Here is an 18,539-nt window from a genome sequence, read left to right as displayed (position 1 = left end):
GGACTTGTTTGTGCTTTGAGGGAACTCTTCTCAGCTCCCTGTGCCAGTCCCAAGCCTGGTGGATCTGCGTCTCAGGCCCACTGCACACCATTCCTCTCCATCTGCCCTTTCCTCCCAGGCCCCCACTGGGTGGGGGGGGGGGGGGGGTCGTGGGAGCAGGTGTGGCAAGTGTTAGGAACTCCCTTCTGGTGACAGCTTGTCTTCCTAGAGTGTTGCTGGTAGCTGTCGCCTCTTGGTCTTTTGACATCATTGCCAGGAAACGGGGCACTTTTTCATCTTGTAGTTTGGCCCTCGGGTTTCCTCACTAGGTATTGTGTAACTCCCTCAAAAAAAGGTTTATGAAATGCTGAACCTCAGGTTTCATAGACGTGTTTGTACACTAAAAATTCTGCAGCAGAATATTTTTAAACATTCGCAGTTTTTTGTAAGCTATATTTTTGTATATTTAATTGCTATTTTAAAATTTTAATGCATTTTGCTAATCACTCTTTAAAAAATAAAACATGCATGTAATTGACTCAAACGTGTAAATAAAAGCAAATTTTGAAAAATACTTAAGTGTTGTGCATATGCCTCTGAACAGAGGGAACATCCATGTGCCACTTAAGCACCTTCAGCAAGACTTGGAAACTCAAGGTGAGTGATTCTATCAGAGCTAGTAACTAGTACTGGTTGATGGATTGTGATGGAAGCTCCTGTCCCCCCCTCCTGTGGCATGGTGTGCAAGCGGGGGTGGGGTCAGTGGTGAAGAGTCTGTCAGGCCACCACAGCCAGAGAACAGAGAATCCTGGAATGCAGAGTACAGTGGAGGCTGAAGGCCCCTGGCCTCCCTGAGCTCTGCAAACAGCTGGATACAGATAAGCAGTCTTCCACGTGAACGGCAGCACCAGGATGACCTGAAATAGCAGAATTTTTTTTTTTTTTTTCCCAGACAGTCTTGCTGTCACCCAGGCTGGAGTGCCGTGGAGCAATCTTGGCTCACTGTAGCAACCTCTGCCTCCCGGGTTCAAGCAATTCTCTGCCTCAGCCTCTTGAGTACCTGGGATTACAGGCGCGCACCACCATTCCCGGCTAATTTTTGTATTTTTAGTAGAGACGGGGTTTCACCATGTTGTCCAGGCTGGTCTCGAACTCCTGACCTCAGGTGATCCACCCACCTCAGCCTCCCAAAGTGCTGGGATTACAGGCGTGAGCCATTGCACCTGGCTGAAGTAGTGGAACTGAGCCTGTTTCCTCCACAGGTCACACCACCCTGAAGAGTTGCCCCCACCCCAAGCCCCTAGCTATATCCCAGGCCTGGAAATAACTAGTGTCAGGAGAAAAAACGTCTGAAGCCTTCCTGTGTGGCTGTTGCTGCTCTCCTCACCATCCCTCAGTAGGACCTCTCCAAGTCAGCTTCTGCCTTGTGGTTTCCCAGCTTCCATCAAGGCCAGCCAGGATCTTGCAACCAAATATGGGCAACATCAATTCAGATGCCCAGAGAGCTCCTCTTCTTTCAGTCCCCTGAGCCATAGGCCCCTGGCCAGCCTCTCCCTGAGCAGTCGTTTTCTTTGCAGCTTCTTCCGTCACTGCTCAACTCTCGGTTATTTTTCTCACCCTACCTTAGAACTCATGAAATCCCCCTTGCTTTGCCCACCCACATGCATATCATTCTCAGCTCTGTATCTCCAACCCAAATACCCAGTGCTTATTTGGAGTCTCAAAATCAGGTAGTCCACAAATGAGCCCAGGTGCCCTCTTGGTATCTCCCCTCCCTCCCCTGTATCCAGTCACCACTTCCCAACACAGCCCTCTAAGTATCTCTCCATTCTGGCCATCCACTTCTCCCATCTTAGTTCAGGCCTTCCTTTCTCACCTGGACCATGGTCACAGCCCCCTTCATGGCCACTAGTGGAAGGCAGACTGAAAGGGATAGCTGCTGAGAAGACAGGGAAGTGGCAATGGTAACAGCAGAATTTATGGGCACCTCACAACCTGAAGGTGGTGAGACGGCAGTAAGCTGGGACGAGGATGTGGACATTGCTGCACAGATCAACAAATGCAGAGAGAAGGCAGTGTCTTGGGCCTGGAGCTCAGAGGTAAGGGGTGGCTGAAGTGTTCCCTGGAAATCAGTCAAGGTGAAACTGATGACTGCTTGGGAAGACCCAGGACTGAGGCTGAGGACAGCCACAGCTAACTGTCAGCAGAGAACGAACCAGAACATTAGCCTGGGTGGCAGGACAGGCAAGAGGGCTCTGCTGAGTGAGAACCGAGATGAGGCTGTGAAGTGAATGCCAGATTCGGTGGCATGGGATTCACTGGTGGCCTATCAAGAACCCTGATGTGAGCCGGGCGCAGGGGCTCACACCTGTATTCCCAGTACTTTGGGAGGCCAAGGCAGGCGGATCACCTGGGGTCTGGAGTTCGAGGCCAGCCTGGCCATCATGGTGAAACCCCATCTCTACTAAAAATATAAAAATTAGCCGGGCATGGTGGCGTGTGCCTGTAGTCTCAGCTACTCGGGAGGCTGAGGCAGGAGAATTGCTTGAACCTGGAAGGCAGAGGTTGCAGTGAGCCGAGATCGCACCACTGCACTCCACCTGGGTGACAGAGCGAGACTCTGTCTCAAAAACAAAAACACACACATACAAAAAAAACCCTGCTGTGGAATGACAGGGTTTACTGAGCACAAGGTGGAACATGAGGGAATGGACTAGTTTCTCTAGAGTAGGGGGAGGGCCCAGGGAGGAGGAAGCTCAAAGTGAGGCAGAAGGGGACATCAGCAGCATCTTCCCAACTCAGGCACCAGAGACAGTCCTGGGTTTGAGTCCAGCTCTGCTCTTTTCTAGCTGAGTGACCTTGGGCAGGCTTACTCATCTGGGTTTCAGTTTCCTTCTCTGTCAAATTGTGGTAACAGCAAGGGCTGCATGATGAACCACGTCGAGCAGTGGACAACCTCCTGAATGCAGCACAGCAGAGGCAGCAGGACCACAAAACGGGCCTCAGAGGGGCAGGCCCTGGCCTGGGTCTCCATGGGAACTGAGCAAGTTCACAGGAGTTGGCCCAGGAAGCAGCACCCTGTGGCACAAACAGGAGGATGGTGGTGCCATCTTTGGTGCCTGGGTACTGGATGAGGGTGAGGCCACCAAGAGCACCGCTGGCAGCAGAGGAGGGCAGAGGAACTCAGGATTAGGGCGTCAGAGGTAGTATAGGCCAGGAGCCTGGAAACAGCAGCAGCAGGGAAGAGGGTCCACCAATCACTGTCCAGGGGACAAAATTACCCTCCACGCAGTAGCCATCCTGCTCTGCACCCACACAAGGTCCCAATGCAGCAGCACCCATATTTCCTAAGTGCCAAGGCCCATATGCAGAGGTAGCCATGCCTAGTGGAACAGCCCACAGCCCACATATCAGTTCCCCTTGCCCCAGCTGGAACACGGGTGTCTCTGCTGCCTCCATACGGCTGACACCCTGCCCATCCCTCCCTGACCGCAGCCTTAAACAGAAGGGAGCAGGGAAGCTGCAGAGCCTTGGGGTTTTCCTCCCTGGTCCAAGGCTGCTTTGTACAGGCCCCTCATTGCCTTCAACAGCAATATGGGCATCACTTGAGACCTCAGATATAAAAGGTGCATTCTCTCCTTGGGAAAGGCTTTTGAAATTATTCTGCACAGCAGGGAGAAAAGCTTCAGCCCCTACCCAAGAGCACCTGCAGCCTGGCACTCTCCTTAGGCAGTCTTCTGAGCCTCACCTCCCAAGTGCCACAGTGCCCTGAAGGACCCCCCACTCCCCATGAGTTCTTTGACAGACACTTCAGTTCTTCCTTTTCTACTTAGCCTGAAAGAAAAACCAGATTCCCCCTGATCCCTGAGGGGGTGTCGATTCTACTGGCCCTTCTGACTCGTGCTAGTCTTACAGATTGTGCTGCTTCCGCCAGTGTACCCACTTGCATCAGAACAGTCCTCCCACTACCCAAGGAAATTCTGCCAAGAAAAGCCCCGTCTTTCCAGACATTCATTTCCGAGATTTAGTGTAAAGTAACGTGGAACTGCCCTTCCAAAAACTGCTTGTTAAGTTTCAGGTACACAATTAACCTGCCCAATTAATTTTGCAGAACCCTGAAATAAAACACGTTTTTAAGTTCACACACAGGCTTAATGCAAACCAGAGTAATGCACAGATGATTGCCAAGACCATATTGACAAATTGTGATTAGATTATAACACATAGTAGCCTGCCTTACATTCAGCAAGTTCAAACAGGACACAAAACCATAGTCAACTGAACACAGAGCAGCTCTCTTCGGAGGCATCTCCAGTGAGTGATGCAGAGATTTCAAAAATACAAAGCAGGCAACTTATATACAGCAAATCCTCACACTGCCTGGACATGGGCCACTTTTTTGTTGTTTTTAATATATTTTTCCTTCCTGGTTGCTAGTTTAGACTGAATTCTTAAGGATTTATCTTGATGACTTAGAAAAATACACGTGTCCTTTCTCACTTTGTTTCAGGTAGTACACAGTCATGAAATTGAGTAAGTCTCTTAAAAAAATGAAAGTCCACAGATCCCACTGTGGAAGGTGTCAGGAACCCCTCCCCAGGTAATGATCACGGGATCTTCAACAGCTCAAGGAGTGCTCCAACAGCTCCAAAATAACCCTGAAAGAAAATACACCAAAAATAAGTGCAATTTTCCTTAGACTTATTCAAATCACCTTACACATGATGACTAGTGTTAAAGCCAACACTGCCCTTCACACAGCATACCCATTTCCTGAGCACCCCAGAAGGGCCAAGGCCAGCCTGGGAGCAGAGACGCCCTAAGGAGTCCCTGTCTGGGGAGGGGGCTGGATGTCCTAGACTATCCAAGCACTTCAGACCACTGTGATAAGAGCAAAACCAAACCCGCAGTGAAGCCGACAGGAGCTATGAGGCCAGCAGCAGCTCAGTTACCTCCAGTAAGAGACAGAACCTGACTGTTTCTGGGGAATGAGGTGAGAAGCAGCAGAGGCCTGGAGCATTTCCAGACAACTAAGGAATGAAGGCGAGGTGGGATGTGAAGTGCAATGAAACAGGTGAAGTTGGGGAGTGGGTCACAGAGGGTGAGAAACCGACTGAGCTGGGGGAGGGAGGGAGAGTAAGAGATAAGATGGATTCAAGATTCACCCCTAACAGAGGACAGGACAGCAGGAGGGGGCAGCATCCCCGAGAAAGGGGACACAGGAGTAAGAGATGTGGAGAGCAAGGCCGGCGGGTGAGTTCCATACAGGACATGGGAAGCTGAGGTGCCCACAGCAGCCAACCAGCTGTGCCCAGGTGGTCACCAGACACCTGGATCACTGGCCCAGAAGCAGGCGGCACAGGAATGAAAACCACCACCCAGAGGCAACGTGAAGAGAGGCACAGAACAAAGAGCAAAGCCTGAGGAAGCACGGAGGCTCCTGAGGGAGGGCAGCCCTCAGCCCTCCTGAGACACAGAAGCAGCAGCTGAGAGAGGACAAGCACTGTACTCTCTCCAGAAGCCAGCAGTCAGGTCGCATGCAACCAAGAACTCAAAACCAAAACACAGGAATAGCACATTAGAGAAAACAGGGCAAACCCCATAATGACAGGAAAGAGAACGCTAGCAAGAATCAGAGGCAAATCCTAAAACGATGCAGAATCCATCAGGGTCTCCAACCTGTAAGGTAAGGTATCAGACTACTTTTTAAAAGAAATAACTAAAAAAGGAATGAGAAGATCCTGAAAGACTTGTGTATGGATTTTTTAAAAGTAAGTCTCTGAAACATCATAAATAACCACCACTCTGTCTTTCACGAAAAGCTTCTTCAAGAAACGTGATCAAACGAGAGGCCAAAGCCTTTCTTGTCACACTCTAGTTGGCAATTTAAAAGAAAGGCATATTGGCTGGGCGCAGTGGCTCACAGGTATAACCCAGCACTTTGGGAGGCTGAGGCAGGTGGATCACTTGAGGTCTGGAGCTGGCCAATATGGCAAACCCCGTGTCTCTAACTAAAAATACAAAAATTAGCCAAGTGCGGTGGCACGTGCCTATAGTCTCAGCTACTCAGGAGGCTTAGACAAGAGAATCACTTGAACCCAGGAGGCAGAAGTTAAAGTGAGCCGAGACTGCGCCACTGCACTCCAGCCTGGCTGACAGAGTGAGACCGCATCTCAAAAAGCAAAAACAAAAGAAAGGCATATTGACCATCTTTGGTTTTGGTGTGTATAAATAAAATAAAGGCAGCCACACCAATCTGTGACGTGAGGCGGCCAGCAGCTACAGGACAAGGCACGGCTGAAATACAGAGGCAAGGCTGTTTGTCTTAATAGTTCACTATACAGTTTGTTTTAGGTAGCTTTCTGTACCTTTTATTTTATAATTAAAATTTAGAAGATAAAAACCATTATATATATATAGAGAGAGAGAGAGAGAGAGAGAGGTCCACTGAAGACTAGGATGCTACTATCAAAACAGAAACAGGTGCTTATAAACTACAACGTGCTAAGATGAGAATAAAGGATGAAAGAGGAAAGGCTTGAGAGAATCTATAAGAAGCTTTCACAACAAAAGTTAAAGTGACTTCAATGTGAGGGCAAGAAAATATTTCAAGGCTCAGAGAGGCTAAAATAATCAAAGTTCTGAACTGAACAATGAGAACACTTGGACACAGGAAGGAGAACATCACACACTGGGGCCTGTCATGGGGTGGGGGGACAGGGGAGAGATAGCATTAGGAGACATACCTAATGTAAATGACGAGTTAATGGGTGCAGCACACCAACATGGCGCATGTATACATATGTAACAAACCTGCACGTTGTGCACAGGTACCCTAGAACTTAAATAAAAAAATAATAATAATCAAAGTTCCACAAGGGCAGAAATGAACACAAGAGTCAAAGGCCTGAATGCAAATGGAAAACACAGGGACAAATGGACCAGCAAAGCTAACCAGTGGGAAAAACAAAGTCAGCGAGCAATAAGGACAAAATGCAACCAAGAATTTCACGAAGGAGTATAACTATTATGACGGTATCGGTTTGGTGCTTTGTTTTTTGTTTTGAGATGGAGTTTCGCTCTTGTTGCCCAGGCTGGAGTGCAGTGGTGCGATCTCGGCTCACTGCAACCTCTGCCTCCCGGGTTCAAGCGATTTTCCCACCTCAGCCTCCCAAGTAGCTGGGATTACAGGTATGTGCCACCATGTCCAGCTACTTTTTGTATTTTCCATAGAGACAGGGCTTCTCCATGTTGGTCAGGCTGGTCTTGAACTCCTGACCTCGTGATCCGCCCACCTCGGCCTCCCAAAGTGCTGGGATTACAGGCGTGAGCCGCTGCGCCTGGCCTGTTTGGTGTTTTTGTTTTGTTGTTGTTTTTTGTTTTTGTTTTTGAGACAGAGTCTCGTTCCGTTGCCCAGGCTGTAGTACAGTGGTGCGATCTCAGCTCACTGCAACCTCCGCCTCCCAGATTCAAGAGATTCTCCTGTCTCAGCCTCCCGAGTAGCTGGGATTATAGGCACCCACCACTGCGTCCAGCTAATTTTTGTATTTTTAGTAGAGACAGGGTTTTGCCATGTTGGCCATAGTTGGCCAGGCTGGTCTCCTGACCTTAGGTGATCTGCCCATCTCAGCCTCCCAAAGTGCTGGGATTACAGACGTGAGGTACCACACCCAGCTTGTTTTTTTTTTTTAGGGTTAACTTAAAAAACTAATCTCCAGGCCGGGCGCGGTGGCTCACACTTGTAATCCCAGCACTTTGGGAGGCCGAGGCGGGCGGATCACGAGGTCAGGAGATCGAGACCACGGTGAAACCCCGTCTCTACTAAAAATACAAAAAATTAGCCGGGCGTGGTGGCGGGCACCTGTAGTCCCAGCTACTCGGAGAGGCTGAGGCAGGAGAATGGCGTGAACCCGGGAGGCGGAGCTTGCAGTGAGCCAAGATCGCGCCACTGCACTCCAGCCTGGGCAACAGAGCAAGACTCCGTCTCAAAAAAAAAAAAAAAAACTAATCTCCATGTTCTACCTAGGAAAAGGTTAAACAAGAGGCAGAAATAAAGCAGAAAAAGATCTAACATTCAAGTTTTAAACATTCTAATATAAAGCAAAATAAAATAAGTCAGAGATCACAAAAAAAGATGTATACAGAAACATTATGAACTGTAAGAAATTTAATGGCAATTCAGTGCTGGTTTACAAATACAGTAATGTTAGAATTTTAAAACTAAGTTAGATGACTTCAATTTTAAGCTTTTTGATATGGGGATTTGTGTACTTTGGACTTCAACTGTGAACTAAAGCAACTTAAAAAGAAAAACTTAAAGTAACTTTAAAGGAAAAAGTAATCTCTAGCACTTCAAATCTGTGCTATTATCTGGACTTTGATTTCCTTTAATTCATATAGACTGTTAAACTAAATATGCAATACAATTCTGAAAAATGTTCGTAGTAACAGTATCTAAAGTCCAAGAACAGTTGAAAGAATAGTTCAACTGCCCCACAACCAAGGGAAGAAAGAACCCCTACCCGCCTTTCCATACCTCTGCTTCTTTTTCCCCAAACAAGAAAAATAAGAGTGCTTTCCAAGACAGGCTATGAGGTTGAGCAATTTGATTCTTTTCCATTTCATAATTTCCAGCCTGTCTACAATTGTACTTAAGTTCTTATGATAGTATGGTTCTAGTCTGAGAGGTTTACTGATCTATTCATTTTTACAACGTGCATCTTGAATAACTGGCACAAGAATTACAACAATATATAAAAACTGGCACTGAAAAAAATGAAAAAACCAGAACCCAGAGTAATGGCACAGTCAGTGCAATAGAAAAAATATAAAGGATAGTTCAGACAAAAATACGGCATCAGAAATATAGGGGAATGTTCATCAAGGGTTTTTCTCTAAAATTCCTTAAGCTTACAATTAACCAAAAATTTACCTTGTATTAGTATCAGGGAAGAAACAGCTTTCAAATGTTACAAAGTTAAACTACCAAAAAAGTTCGGGCACAGTGGCTCACACCTGTAATCCTGGAACTTTGGGAGGCTGAGGCTGGCAGATCACTTAAGGTAAGGAGTTTGAGACCAGACCAGCTTGGCCAACATGGTGAAACCCCATCTCTACTGAAAGTACAAAAATTAGCAGGGTGTGGTGGCGCACGCTTGTAATCCCAGCTACTTAAGAGACTGAGGTGGGAAGATTGCTTGAACCCAGGAGGTGGAGGCTGCAGTGAGCCCCAAGACTGTGCCACGCACTCCAGCCTAGGTGACAGAGCGAGACTCCATCTCAAACAAACAAAAAACAAAAGAAACACTGCAGCCCATTTCACCTCCACCCTCTACCTCAAGTTCCATGACAGTGTGACCCACAAGCCCTCTGTGTACATAATATATCACAAGGAACAAGTCAGCTTACCTCGTGTTCCGAAAAAAGTGCTTTCAACTGCCCCTTGGACCAATAATCCAAAGCATATGCCAAAAGTCGCATGGCGATCGTATTAATTCTCAAGAAATTTCCAACAAATACCACCTGGTTAATGTTCTGAGCACACCAAAAAAAGGCAATTAGTTGTCATCTTAATTTCTATTTTCTCATAAAAGCTACCCCGAATAGAGCACCATGTGCATAGCTTTTAGGAACAATTTGACTTCTGATCAAATTTAGTCCAGTTGGTCCAAGGCTACTTAAACTTGATCCCCAGACAACTCCGAACCCACTGCAAAGCATGCTAGATAATGTCACAGGAGAGGAAAACAGATTAGGAAAAATATTTGTATTAAATCTGACCAACAATAACTAGTTTTGAATACAATGTTTTATACAGATAAGTAAAACAAACAAACAAAAAAAACCAGTATGACTCCAATCCAAGAGAAGGACAGTGACACAAACAGGCAAAGTATACAAGCAACAACAGGCAGGGAAAAATTCAAACCACTAGTCATCAAACAAAAGTAAAATATTAGACCTATTAACCTCGCAAAAAAAAGCAACTGAAATTCCACCACTATCAGTAGTTGTAGTAAAATTAATCCACTCATTCACCGCTAAAGATGATCTAAATTGGCGCAGCCCTTGTGCAAAGCATGACGATAAACATCAAAATTCATGAGCATGATCATTTCTGTAGACCAGAAATCTCACTCCTAAGCCCCATATCAAGAATAAAATTCAACCAAAGAATAACTTAATGCTTAAAAATGCTTACTGCCGAGTTATGAGCAAGCAACCAAATGCCAAGCTCTGTATTATTTGATATAAAAGAACTTGATCAAATAAATATACAACCACAAAATGTATATTTAAGTACAAAATACAAATTGTGGTATGCACACCAACTAAAATTTCTGAAAATACATAAGCACAGGAAGGGGAACATACAATACAGAAAAAAGAAGTTATGATATTCAAACAAATGTTTAATTACTTGATGCTGATACAGTATTTTTTTAATTTAAAATGAGACAAATCCTTTGTGCCTTTTGAGGTTTCCTTTTAAGCTACATGCCTATATTATCTAAAGAATAACTTCTTAAAAATAAAAATAAAAGAATAATTTAACAACTGTACACACAGGGACAAGCCATAAGCTGCACCAACGGGATCCTAGATCCTCTTTCCCCAAGGGCAGTCCATTCTTGGTTCTTTCATAGCCCTGTACAATGCTGCTTGACCTGAATGCTACAAGGCAGCACTGTAAAGAAGCTGAAAGCACAAAGACGCAGCTCTGCTGAGGTGGGGGAGCCAAGGAGGGCACTCCTCGGCCTGCTCAGTCTTCTCCCAGCTTCAGTGACCTCCTCCGGATTCCTCCCTAGGGCCTCTAGAGCTCAGCAGTGAGTGTGGAGTCTACATGCAGCATCATTATCCATCATCACTCCCAACAGTCCCCAATATCTGGAACATTGGCTACCTTCCACTCTTCCTCTACTTTCTCCTCAAAAGATGTCATTTTATCTCTAGACAAGTAGCAACGTTTATCTTCAGTAAAAAAACAAAAAAACAAAAAAAAAAAAAAAAAGAAGATTAATCTGTATTTGAAGAGTTTTAACTTCGTGCTAAAACAAACCCCACCCCAAATGACTACATTTAGGCACTGTTCTGAGAAAACAGACATGTGATGGGGCCCACTTAAGTTCAGTATTTTCCTTAGAGCAATTAAAGAAATCCATGTCCCCTTACTTCATTAAGGGCACACATTCTTGCTATTGAGCCAATGTTGTTGGTGATGGTGATCAAAGTCGCTCTGGCAAGGTCCTCTTTACTCACAGCCTCTCGCTTCTCCTTGCTCATCATGTTTCCAAAGCTGTGATGGGGGGAAAAAAAAATCCCATTGCTAAACCAACGGCAACAAAGCCCAACAGAACTTGAATGTTACTTTATTGAAATAAAATTAGCTTTTAGGGCAACATTGTTGAAATCTTCAAACCTTTTATTTTGCAATGGAACATCTGCTCGAAGAGAAATGCAAACTTCAAACAGAGCCCTCAAACATTCTAAATGAGCAGACAGCTTTCCCTGTGGTTTCTACTGAAATCTAGCTTTGATACCAGATATTCACACATTCAGTTAGAATCTCATCAGCTGCACTGGAAGGCACCATTGCTGCTGCAACCAGACAGTTCCAGGACAACACCTCTAACAGCAATTCATCTCAACTGCACAGCTGTTCCACTCAGATGGTCACATGCACATCTGGTAAACTGCTCTATCAGAACAGAGTAAAGCACAGACAGCTGAGTCCCAGAGTGAGCTGCTTAAGAATTTCAGGTTTTCCTAGAAGATAAAGTACTTCAAAGCACATGCCCAGCAGAACTGCTACAATAATTTTCCAATCAGAAAAGGAAGTGATGACCAACGAGCCAATGTTACAAACAGAAAATAACAGCATTTACCAAGTGCCTAAACTTCGTAAACAAGCATGTATATATGTGATTTTTCTATTAGTAAAAGCCATGTGCCCCAATATACGAAAAACAATTGTACTTCTAAACAATCTCAAAATGGAGACAATGGTTTCATTTATAATAGCATCAGAGAATAAAACACTTACGGATGTATCTAACAAAAGTATAACACCTGTACAATAAAATCTACAAAACACTGTTGAAAGAAAGCAAAGATCTAAATAAATGGAAAGACACTCCATCTATTTGGATCAGAAGACTTTGTATTAGGATGGCAATACTCTTCAAATTGGCCAAAAGATTCAATGTAATCTCTATTAAAATCCCAGTTGTTTTATTTACAGACCTTGCCAAGTTAACCATAAAATTCATATTCTCAAGGTACCCAGAATAGCCAAAATAATCTCGAAAAAAGAACAAGTTGGATGACCTGCACTTTCTTACTTCAGAACTTAATACAAAGCTACACTATCAAGGCAGCACGGTACTGGCATAAAAACAGACATATATATCAATGGAACAGAACTTAAGAGTCCAGGAATAAACCCAAACATCTATGGTAAACTGATTTTTGACAAAGGGGCCAAGAGAATTTAACAGGGAAAGAATCATCTTTTCAACAAATGGTACTAGGACAACTGGATATCCACATGCAAAAGAAATGAACTTGGAGCTCTACCTCACACCATACACAAAAACTTACTCAAAATGGATCAAATGTAAGAGCTAAATATAAGAGCTAAAACTGCCGGGCGCAGTGGCTCACGCCTGTAATCCCAACACTTTGGGAGGCCGAGGCGGCGGATCACGAGGTCAAGAGATCAAGACCATCCTGGACAATATGGTGAAAACCCTGTCTCTGCTAAAAATACAAACATTAGCTGGGCGTGGTGGCACGTACTGTAGTCCCAGCTACTCGGAAGGCTGAGGCAGGAGAATCGTTTGAACCCAGGAGGTAGAGGTTGTAGTGAGCCGAGATCGCGCCACTGCACTCCAGCCTGGTGACAGAGCAAGACTCCATCCCAAAAAAAAAAAAAAAAGAGCTAAAATTATAAAACTCTTAAAAGAAAATAAACAATTCTTCATGATCTTAAATTGGGCAATTCTTCATGATCTTAGATTTCTTACATATAACACCAAAAGCACAAGTGACAGAAGATAGATAAGATTAACTTCATCAAAATTTAAAATTTCCATGCTGCAAAGGACACCATCAAAGAAGTGAAAAGACAACTAAGAAAATGGGACAAAACATTTGCAAATTATGTATCTAATAAGGGACTTGTATCCAGAACTCAATAATAAAAAGACAATCCAACTAAAAACTTAGCAATAGACTTGAGCAGATATTTATCCAAAGACTACAGATAGATGGCCAGTAAACACATGAAAAGATGTTCGGGCTGGGCACGGTGGCTCACACCTGTAATTCCAGCACTTTGGGAGGCCAAGGTAGGTGGATCACTTGAGGTCAGGAGTTTGAGACCAGCCTGACCAGCCTGGCCAACATGGCCAAACCCCATCTCTACTAAAAATACAGAAATTAGCAAGGCATGTTGGCATAATTTACAGGTGTACCTGTAATCCTAGCTACTTGCAAGGTGAAGCAGGAGAATCACTTAAACCCAGGAGGTAGAGATTTCAGTGAGATAAGATGGTGTCACTGCACTCCAGCCTGGGCAACAGAGAGAGACCCTGCCACACACACAAAAAAGATGTTCAGCCAGCAGTGATGGCTCACGACTGTAATCCCAACATATTGGGAAGCCAAGGTGGGAGGATCACTTGAGGCCAGGACAGCCTAGGCAAGATAGCAAGACCCTATCTCCACAAAAAATAAATTAGGCAAGGCAGTGCACAGCTGTAATCCTAGTGACTCAGGAGACTGAGGCAGGAGAAACACCTGAGCCCAGGAGATCAAAGCTGCAGTGAGCTATGATCGCAACACTGCACTCTCATGTGGGCAACAGGGCGAGACCCTGCCTCTTAAAAAATAAAAACGCTACAAGGTATCACTTCACTCCTATTAAGACAACTAAAACCAAGAAGACAGACAATAACAAGTGTTGACAAGAAATATAAATGCTCATAAACTGCTAAGATTGTAAAATGGGACTGCCACTTTGGAAAACAGAGTAGCAGTTCCTCAAAAGATTAAACATTAAGTTACCGTATGACTCAGCAATTCTACTCAGGTATACACCCAACAGAATTAGAAATATATGTGTAGGCCAGGCGCAGTGGCTCATGCCTGTAATCCTAGCCCTTTGGGAGCCCAAGGCGGGCGGATCACGAGGTCAGCAGATCAAGACCATCCTGGCTAACGCAGTGAAACCCCATCTCTGCTAAAAATACAAAAAAATTAGCCGGGCATGGTGGCAGGCACCTGTAGTCCCAGCTACTCGGGAAGCTGAAGCAGGAGAATGGCGTGAACCCGGGAGGCAGAGCTTGCAGTGAGCCGAGATCACACCACTGCACTCCAGCCTGGGCAACAGAGCGAGACTCCATCTCAAAAAAAAAAAAAATACATATATATATATGTGTGTATATATATGTATGTGTATATATGTTCATACATACAGACTTACACATAAATGTTCAACATTATAACCAAAAAATGGAAACAACCCAAATGTTCATCAACCAATAAATGGATAAAATGTAGTATTATCCACGTAATGAAATATTATGTGGCAGCCGGGCGCAGTGGCTCACGCCTGTAATCCTAGCACTTTGGGAGGCCGAGGTGGGCAGATCACTTGAGTTCAAGACCTGCATGGCCAACATGGAGAAGTCCTTTCTCTACTAAAAAATACAAAATTAGCCAGGCTTGGTGGCACATGCCTGTAATCCCAGATACTCAGGAGGCTGAGGCAGGAGAATTGCTTGAACCTGGGAGGTGGGGGTTGCAGTGAGCCGAGATCACGCCACTGCACTCCAGCCTGGGCAAAAAGAGCGAAACTCCGTCTCAGAAAAAAGAAATATTATTTGGCAATAAAAAGGAATAAAGTACTGATTCACACTGTAATGGGAATGTTTGAAAACATTATGCTAAATGAAGAAGTAATCACAAAAGATCATATACTGTATGATACCACTTATATGAAATGTTCAGAAGAGGCAAACCTACAGAGACAGAAAATAAATTACTGCTTGGCAGGGGCTGTGGGGGGAATGGAGAGTGGTAGCTAATGAATACAAGGTTTCTTTCTAGGATGATAAAAATGTGCTAAAATTGGGATTACAGTGATGGTTGCACAATCCTGTAAATATACTAGAAACCACTAAATTGCACACTTTAAAGAGGCGACTTTATAGTACGTAAATTATATCTCAATAGAGCTTTTTTAAAAAATATGCCCAATATTATTATTTTATGTCTGTTCTTTTTTTTTTTTTTTAAGACCCAGTCTCACTCCATCACCCGACACCCAGGCTGGAGTGAAGTGGCATGATCTCAGCTCACCGCAACCTCCACCTCCAGGGTTCACGTGATTCTCCTGCCTCAGCCTCCCAAGTAGCTGGGTCTACAGGCGCGCATCACCATGCCTAGCTAATTTTTGTATTTTTAGTAGAGACAGGGTCACACTATGTTGGCCACGCTGGTCTCGAACTCCTGACCTCGTGATCTGCCCGTCTCGGCCTCTCAAAGTTTTGAGATTACAGGCATGAGCCACCGCGCCCGGCCCGCCTGTATTTCTTACAACACACATGCCCCCTTACCTTGAAGCCACAGCCCAGCCTGGCAGTCCAAACCTCTCATAGTCCCCTCCATAAATATCTCGTACTAGTTTATCCACTTTGGTGCTATCTCCACGAGATGCCATTTCAAGAGCTTCTTCAAAAGTGGTACAGCCAGTAAGAAGACAGCAGAGACCAAAAAAAGTTCCTCCTCCAAGACTATGATTAAAAACAATTAACACAGTATTATAACATTTTTAAAAATAAGAATAGGAAGTTAACATTTATGAACCCCAAAACCATATTCACATATCCAACCCAATCATGCAAATGCCACTGGTAGGAAACAAGTCTGTGAAAAGATAAGGTGCCTGATATACACCTTTAAGGCACATATGCATGTGAGCCCACATGCAAAGTGCAAAACACAGGGCCCATGTCCCCAGTGCAGTCTGGCTGTCTGCCAAGTACGAAGAGCCTCAGGTGCAAATTAGCTCGACACGCCTGGGGCCATGCCAACACCTCCTCCCTTTCCCTCTCCAAGTACATTCCCTGAGTCATTCTCATCCAAGCACCTTGTCACCCTGGCTTATCAGTGCACCCCCAATCATACTCCTCCTGCAACGTGTTTTGTCACAAAAAAATTACTCCTCTATTTAAATCACAACTGTTTTTTAAAAAAATTGTTTATCCCAATCCCTAGATCCCTGTTTTTCCTGAAGTGACCTCTGACCCTTAAGCCAAAACATTCTCTTCTTCCATCTAACCCTCTCTTTTTTTTTTTTTTTTTTTGAGATAGAGTTTAGCTATTCTTGCCCAGGCTGGAGTACAATGGCACAATCTCGGCTCACCACAACCTCTGCCTCCTGGTTCAAGTGATTTTTCTGCCTCAGCCTCCCAAGTATATGGGATTACAGGTATGTGCCCCCATGCCCAGCTAATTTTGTATTTTTAGTAGAGACGGGGTTTCTCCATGTTGGCCAGGCTGGTCTCGAACTCCTGACCTCAGGTGATCCGCCTGCCTCGGCCTCCCAAAGTGCTGGGTTACAGGCATGAGCTGCCGTGCCTGGCCCTAATCCTCTCCTTTCTTTTTCTTTCTTTTTTTTTGAGACGGAGTCTCATTCTGTCACCCAGGCTGGAATGCAGCGGCACGATCTCAGCTCACTGCAACCTCCACCTCCCGGGTTCAAGTGATTCCCCTGTCTCAGCCTCTCGAGTAGCTGGGAGTCACAGCGCCTGCCACTGCGCCTGGCTAATTTTTGTATTTTTAGTAGAGATGGGGTTTCACCATGTTGGCCAGGCTGGTCTTGAACTCCTGACCTCGTGATCCACCCGCCCCGGCCTCCCAAAGTGCTGGAATTACAGGCATGAGCCACCAGGCCCGGCTAATCCTCTCTTTTCATACTACCTTCCCTCAATAATTTTTCTACTGATCAGTACATATCAACTTCTAAATCACATTCGTAGAACACACACACGTGTGTAGGAGCATGAAATTTACACAGGTTTCAAAGTCAGGTCCTTTCCCATGCCTTCTCCTTACAGATGCTGCCTAATAACTTTAGCTGCTTTGTGTATGCACACCATAAACTATCTGAGGGCAAGGGCTACAATGAGTCTGCTGATGTGATCTTTTAAGAAACACCTAGGATAATAAATCCTCAACAGTAGAGATTAAAGAAAACTAGGTCATAAAATCAGAATTTTCAAAGAGAAACATTTGTTTGCATAATCCAGAAACACTTCCACCTAACAGGTTCTTGAAGGTGTAGTTGTATGTAATAACTGAAAACTCAGCCCGTTAGGATACTAAGAATAAACAATGAGTTTTATATACAACTTACCTAGTACCTGTGACCCGTTTGTAATTATCTTTGGAATATACTGCTAAGATGCTAACCCCTGAGCCAATGTTCACCAGAAGCAGAGGATACGGATTTTTCAAATCAAATGGTAACTTCTGACACTTTTCAGAATCAGCAGGGTTTTCAAAGTAATAGCACTGTGACCGTCCATTGAATCCAACTGAGTCAATGTATAAAATTCCTTTTATCAAGCAATCTAGTTCATCCAGTTTGCAAAGCTGAAGATCACCTATCTGTAATGAAATAAGAATGTACTCAGACTTTTTAGTAAGCCAACAGAAACAAAAATTCCATTCAATATCCCCACTACGTGAAACAAACCATTAAAGTGCACGCACAGATGTGTATTATTTGTGCATGTTTTACAGAACAGATTTAGGAGCAAACCTAGGGACAGAGTGCTGAGACAGACTCCTGCTACTACAGACCCAAATACACTCTACATAGAAACTACTGCAGCAGCTGAATAAGTGTGACCAAAAAAAAAAAAACACAGCATTGATCAACCTTCAAGCAGAAATTCAGATCTCTGCTTACAGGGACAATGGGGCTGATGCGCAGCTCAGGCCACAGCACTATCAGAAACCACCTCATGGCACAGGGTGGGAGCCACAAGGACAGTGACAGAGGACCATCTCAAGGCTTTGGAGCAGTATCAAAAGAGGCCACACATTATTTAACAAACTGAAGCCAAAAGGCTGAAAGTATCCAGTTAGAAGGTAAGATTTTTTTCACTATCTAAACTAGCTACAGCCTCTTGCGAGGGAAGGGAATTTTAGCAGTCAAAATTTGAACTGTTGCATAATCAATTAATTCCATTTAAATAATAAAGGAATGACTAAATTATTATTCCTATTATGGAGCACTGTATAGCAACTAAAAATGAAGAGGATCGGCCGGGCACGGTGGCTCACGCCTATAATCCCAGCACTTTGGGAGGCCGCGGCGGGTGGATCACGAGGTCAGGAGTTCAAGACCAGCCTGGCCAACATGGTGAAACCCAGTCTCTACTAAAGATAAAAAAAAAATTAGCCAGGTATGGTGGCACACGCCTGTAAACCCAGCTACTCCAGAGGCTGAGGCAGAAGAATCTCTTCAACCTGGGAGGCAGAGGTTG

General features: G+C 44.6%; 1 protein-coding gene across 3 annotated transcripts in view; it reads right to left on the bottom strand.

Annotated features, from left to right (window-relative positions):
• Positions 1-4,157: 4,157 nt before the first annotated feature.
• The window catches only part of PANK2 (pantothenate kinase 2), a 34,093-nt gene continuing 19,711 nt past the window's right edge, over positions 4,158-18,539 (bottom strand). For all 3 annotated transcript variants that reach the window (XM_032143135.2, XM_032143134.2, XM_058433092.1), the window contains 5 exons: positions 17,402-17,655; positions 15,600-15,776; positions 11,152-11,275; positions 9,388-9,513; positions 4,158-4,637 (listed from right to left, as the gene is read on the bottom strand). In XM_032143135.2, the coding sequence (XP_031999026.2) occupies positions 4,587-4,637; positions 9,388-9,513; positions 11,152-11,275; positions 15,600-15,776; positions 17,402-17,655 (732 nt within the window). In that variant the 3' untranslated portion in view covers positions 4,158-4,586. The remainder of the gene's footprint in view (positions 4,638-9,387; positions 9,514-11,151; positions 11,276-15,599; positions 15,777-17,401; positions 17,656-18,539) is intronic.

Source organism: Hylobates moloch, unplaced genomic scaffold (genome assembly GCF_009828535.3).
Source record: "Hylobates moloch isolate HMO894 unplaced genomic scaffold, HMol_V3 SCAFFOLD_21, whole genome shotgun sequence".
Lineage (NCBI taxonomy): Eukaryota > Metazoa > Chordata > Mammalia > Primates > Hylobatidae > Hylobates > Hylobates moloch.
The sequence above is the reverse complement of the archived record's forward strand: the minus strand, read 5'-3'. Positions and strand labels throughout refer to the sequence as shown.